Source organism: Prenolepis imparis, unplaced genomic scaffold (assembly GCF_030444845.1).
Source record: "Prenolepis imparis isolate NDT839.2.m4 unplaced genomic scaffold, iyPreImpa1.0 SCAF_783, whole genome shotgun sequence".
In the NCBI taxonomy this organism is placed as follows: Eukaryota; Metazoa; Arthropoda; class Insecta; order Hymenoptera; family Formicidae; genus Prenolepis; species Prenolepis imparis.
Window position 1 is genome coordinate 2,617 of NW_028141941.1, and position 5,936 is coordinate 8,552.

The 5,936-nt window shown below is 43.2% G+C and overlaps 1 protein-coding gene across 1 annotated transcript; it reads left to right on the forward strand.

Moving 5' to 3' along the window:
• The first annotated feature begins 706 nt into the window (after positions 1-706).
• On the forward strand, positions 707-5,902 carry LOC145948861 (uncharacterized). Its single transcript, XM_083058407.1, has 3 exons — positions 707-1,243; positions 1,368-1,437; positions 1,745-5,902. The coding sequence occupies exons 1-3, from the start codon at positions 924-926 to the stop codon at positions 2,354-2,356; spliced, it is 1,002 nt and encodes a 333-aa protein (XP_082914533.1). The 5' UTR covers positions 707-923; the 3' UTR covers positions 2,357-5,902.
• Positions 5,903-5,936: the final 34 nt, after the last annotated feature.

Consider the following 5,936-nt stretch of genomic DNA (forward strand, 5'->3'; position numbering starts at 1 on the left):
AAATACATAGAGATCGGAAAAGGGCCTTCTCTATTCACTGTTCTTTCTTTCGCGAAGAAACATTGGTGACTCGTTGCAAATCATGACATAATCGATCGCTCGTGTCACAAGTAATATGCAGCGATTCGCAACTTCTTTTTCATGAAGATACAAACATTTTAATATATATTCCATCGTGCTTTTTTAAAGATATCTCGAGATATTCGAAAGTAGATTTCTCCTCCAGTGTCTTTGCAAAATTAGTGCAATTTAAATTTGTCGCATGTCCGACAGTGAGCATAAGTTGCATAAGTACGGTCGCTTCTCTCCACTTCTGGATCGAAGCCTTCAACCATACGGCTACTAAAATAATTATTAGCCAGCGTTATTTATAAACCTTGCAAATATCAAGGAGTGGTAACGTAGAGCTATACACATATCGTATCGACGAGTCTTTTTACGTCGCTTTAACCCTCGGATGCATATCTCTTTTTTTTTCACGTCATTACATAAGCCGAATCGATCTGATTTCATTAGCAGTAACAAACAAATGTCACATCCTCGATGCTTTTTTTCTCGACACGTATATAGTTTGGAGCAAGTGTAAATTTTTCCGAGAGAAAGAGAGAGAGAGAGAGAATTATATAATTTTAACAATTAATTTAAAACAAAATTGCGTAATCTTTTTAAAAACTTTTCTCATTAAATGACGTTCGTATAAAACGCAATGTTGTAATCCGAAAATATATATATTCTCGGATCGTTAATCATTTTTCGAGACAAATTATCCCCGCGATCCTGAAAGGGTTAATTAACCGTGACATCGTGAATACTGTCATAGAGCTAACGAGTTACGCGATTAATGGCGCAGTATAATGTTTACTTAGCGAATATACTTTGAATAATAATTTTCGCAGCGCGTGGTTGTTTTCAATTAAAAATTTATGAACTATGTATGGCGTGTTGCCAGTATTACTTCTTATGTAAACAAAATCCCTCGCAAGATACGATCTTTTCATCGCGCTGTCCGAAACAAAAGTTTTGAAAATACTCAAAAAATAGAGAGAAAGAGAATTATCCCCGCTGACGAGAGTCAGCTGATGCTGAATGGATTGACATGGCTCGTTCTGTTGCAGCTGAAGAACGCCGCGGCGAACGTGTTGCGGGAAACGTGGCTGATCTACAAGCACACCCGTTTGGTGAAGCGCGTCAATCCTGGACGCGTGCGAGCCCATCAGCGAAAATTCCTCTTAGCTATATATGCGTAAGTCGATATTCCGCACTCTCGGTCGCGATTACAGAAATAGCGTGTAGAGTAGACTACACGATGTAGGCTATATATACGTAATCGCATAACTCTATCTCGCAACTCTACCTCGACATTTCAGACTCAGAAAGGTGAAAATGGATCAGCGCAAATTGATGGACAACGCCAACACTATAACGGACATGGCCAAGGTAAGGATCATCAGCTAACGAGAGAAACCGTTCCTCCGCTTACAAAGCCTGATGGAATATTGCAACAGCGAGCGAATGGAATGGGAAATTCAAAGGGATTAGCTCTCGAAGGCTCTTTTAAACAGAACAGTTTTTTCGCAAGATTTTTTTCAAGTTATTTCCCTTTTTAACGCGAGCAGAGATTTAATTTCGTAGAATTAATAACACTCGTCTCATTTATTCACGTTAGTGAACTCGACATACACACGCATCCTCGCAAACAGATAAGAATATCAACATATAAAATGCCTAATCTCCGTTTCGACAGACGCAAAACACCGTCTACGAGATCGTCTCGGACATGAGTACGCGGCAGGATGCGGTGGAAGAGCGTTTAGTAGGTCTGGAGGACCGTCTGGTCGGCCTAGAGGAGAAGCTGACCTCGTTGCAGGGTCAGCTGGAGATGCTGCCGGAAGAGCTGACCCGGTGCCTGGCCCAGCACGCGGAACGGATGGAGCAGCGACGTAATTTCCTTCATCCGGATACCGCGGTAGCCATGGCGACTTCCGGCGGCGGTGGCGGCGGAGGAGGAACCATCTCGTCGGGCACAAGCCTGGTCGTTTCCGGTGGCGGCAGTGCATCCGTCGCCGCTCACCACCCTCTCGCCAGCCTCTCCAACTCTCCCCTCCTGCCGCACTCGCGCAGCGTGCCCAGCGCACCCAGTACCATGTCCCTGCATCCATGGCCGGTTAGCCCGGTCTTACCGCCCGTATCCAGCCGGACGCCGCACCTGGTGCCGGAGACCGGCAGGCATCACGGCCTCACTCACTCCGCCACGGTCACCACCACGACCTCGCAGTCGGCTACCAGACTCACCTCCCAGGCCGGCATGGGCGGGTTAGGCAACAGCCAAGGCTCGGACACGTCGGCGCACAGCTGAGTCTCGTCTCTGCAGCCGCAGCACTCGTACTAAAAGGCCCCGAGACGTCGGTTTCCGCGTAATCGCAGATCACGACCGTGCCGCGACACTAATCGGTCATCACCGACATATTATATATAGTACTGCCGGGATAGAAAATTGTACGCTACGGTCGTACGTAGGTCGCACAAACGAGTACGAAAAGATTCCCGTCTAGAACGGTGTCTCCTCATCTTTATTACGTTGACTGTCGTCCGACCTATAAATAAGACAGTTCGTGTCTAATTGTCGTATCGCGATGATGTTTGCTTGAATTCGTCGGTGTTTCCGCTGAAAAACAACTCTTTGAGTTCACCATTTGTTTTCGCGCAGAAATATAATCGTCGGATGTCACAAAGTGAATCACAAAGAGACACTGTTCTAAGCGAGAGCGGTTTACTATAGATTGATTAAACACACGGCCGTCTGTTTTTCGTGCGAAACTCGTCTAAGGATTGGGCCTTCTTGCGTCCCGCGCGCACCTTCGGGTCTCTCCTCGAGGAGTTATACTTTCAATGAAATGCAATCAAACGATAAGCGATTGCATACGGGATTTCGAATGAAGAAACTGTGGACGTAACGACTGTCTGAACGCCATATGTGTTACACATATATTTTATCTCTTTTGCCTTCAACAAATTCCTGAAATATTTAAGTGCGAAAGGAATCGACTTTCTCTGCATCCATTTAATCGCCTACTTTCGTCAATCTGCTCGATCCCTTCCAACCCTCACAATTCTTAGCTAGTCAATTTTGACACAAGTACGCAATTAAAAGGGATCGGATTTTTTTTTTTTTTTTTTTTACAAGACGAATACAGTCGAGCGTGATCGAGAGAATTAAAAATTAACAAATTACACTCTACAGAATAAAGAACACTCTACAAAATCGATCGATCGATTTCCGAAGGACGTGGAGGAGATGAACTCTCAAGGTACGCGCGGCTTCTTCCACTGGCTGCGCGCTGCTCCCCTGCCCAACTTGCGTGCCTGAATAACTGTTTTCTTAATAATTAAATGTACATTCTCGACATACACACACATACACACGCATACAGAAAACTCTCCACCTTGTATCTCTGTATACCTTGTGAAGAGAGCGTACAGGCATGACGTGTGTGTACAGGAAGCGTGTGCGGACAAGGACTAGCCCGCAGGTAAACCAAGCTGGCTCTTAAAGCCTTTCGCGCGCGGTTAAGGTAAACTGTCCCTTTTCCCTCTCCGAGGCGAAAGCGCCCTACAAAAGGGCTATTATATTATATTCAAACCTCATACAACGCCCTCAAAGTCCTAGGATCTGGTGCTGATCTCGAAAGATGACCGAGGTAAAGTATAAAATGGTCTACATATAATGAACCATTCGTATGTGCATTATCTGAACGAGAGCGGCTATAAAAGTGCGCAACTTACAATTTCTAATACGTTCGGGCATAACTTGGAACTGACATTCTTTCTCGTTGAACTCTCGCCTTCCGCTCGTTTAAGTAAATTTTATTAGAAGTTACGGCTGTTTGCCACACACTTTGAGATATAAAAGACTCGGGATCACATTTTACGCTAGATTTATGCGATTGTACTCTGATACTTTTTAATTCGTGGAGAATCGCTCTCCCAACTGTATTATATTTCGCGCGTATACACATTTCTCCTCTCTATTATTTTTCCGCCACACCTAACCGTATGTCTTTCCCGGCCTATATACACTTGCGAGATATTAAATTAACAACTTTGCGAAACAGTTCTTTTTTTTTCCTATTTGACGGCGCGCGTGAAAAGCGCGCTTTAAGGGCCGGCGCGAACCCGGGTGTTCAGGAAATAACGAGTAGAGAGAGAATGCAAAGTGATCTTATCCGCTTTAACGTCCGTAGGTTACGTAGGATATTATATTGTTAGGTGTAATACTCTTGTACTCTCTATGGCGCACGGGTACAAAAAAGCAAGCGGCTACGTTTCTATTGAAAGGAAGAGGGAGGGGTGGGAAGGGGGTGAGGATTTTTTTTATAATGGAACCGCGACCGCGCGAGGGTAGGCGCGGGGCGACACGAGAGGGGTAGGCTTAATTAAACGAATCGACCAGACAATGGGAAAGTAATTATTTGCCAACGACTTTCCGTTCGAGAGGCGTCAGGCGCTTTTTCGTTCATGTGCCTGTAATTATCGTCATTTAAATACCCCTACATTAATTTACGATCGATTCGTATAGGAAAAGTAATTTATTGTTCAAAGAATAAAACACACGCTATATATATAGCGGTTGTAATTATCGCTTTTTATCTATTAATTTCTTGCAAATTTTTTGCAGTTTTTCTCTTACCAAAAACGCAATTAGTATGATTCAACAGCTAAGGCCCGATCGCACCAACATTATTTTAGTTTTAAGTGAGACTTAAATATGTATCTATCTTTATCTTTTTTTCTAAATAAATAAAGACAAACATATATTTAAGTCTCGCTTAAAACCAAAATGACGTTGGTGCAATCGGGCCTTAGAGTCTTGGATTACTCGACGAAGAAGGGACGATGAACGAAGAAAAGCCTGATGCGCCAAAGATACAGAGTGTCCCGGGAAGAGCCGAATTTACGATTGTCCAATCGATCGTGAGATGACGGTTCAGGTTCTTCGGATCTTGGAAGAATCTGGATTTACCGAGGGACGCGGTTCGGCTTTTCTTCCGGAACACGGTATGACGTTTTTGCTGTAATTCGCAGCTATAACGCAACGGCGCTTTATTCTTTCCGACGCGATATTAGTCCCGAAGATATTCACAAAACACACGTACACAGATCTCGAAGCGATGCGGGTTTGCTAAGGCAATCTGTAATCGCACAGATCGAGATTCTATTTGAGGCTCTACGAGGCGAGTTCAAGCGATTCTCATCCCTTCGATAATAAATTAGAGATGAAACGTGTTTGTGTGCTTCTGTTTCTTTAGTTAGATCAAGAAGAATTGAAATAAACTTATTATTTGAAATTGAATTTATTTATCGAAATTAAATCTTTGAGGACACACAGAGGTGTTTGACAATTTTTAGAAAATTATTTATGAGAGAGAATTGATTTCCCAATTGGATAATTTTATTTCTATACTTTGTGTTTAGGTCTTATATATACATATATTTTACTTATTAACATCAGATTTAGTTGACGTTTATTAAACGCTGCGAACTAATTTCATGAAAGGGATAAGGTTCGGTCGAGCCGCCTTTATCCTCGACCGTTCACAAGGAAAAGCTCACGCGGAAAAAGCTCAGTAACGCGGATAAAGCTGGGACCTGGTTTGTCTTGTCCGTCATCGTTTCATTTCGAAAGCGTAGTTTCGCGGCTAATCGCAATGCGAAACGGGACCAAAACAGACACAAATTTTCACAACGTTCTCATACTATCCCTCTCCCTCTCTCTCTCTCTTGTCTTTTTTTTTATCTTTCCTCTTGCTCTCCTTCTTTTCCCAGTTGGGCAGATTTTTCATCTAGATAAGAGAGTCGACTAAGGACTAAAAGAGATAAGTGAAACTGTTCGATGATTGGAATACTTTGCTATCTTTTAGTAAATTGGAAATTCACTC

Coding starts and splice junctions, on each gene's coding strand:
- LOC145948861 (XM_083058407.1), top strand. CDS start 924: ATGAACTATGTATGGCGTGTTGCCAGTATTACTTCTTATGTAAACAAA. Junction 1,244..1,367: donor TTCCTCTTAGCTATATATGC/GTAAGTCGATAT, acceptor TCGACATTTCAG/ACTCAGAAAGGTGAAAATGG. Junction 1,438..1,744: donor CTATAACGGACATGGCCAAG/GTAAGGATCATC, acceptor CCGTTTCGACAG/ACGCAAAACACCGTCTACGA.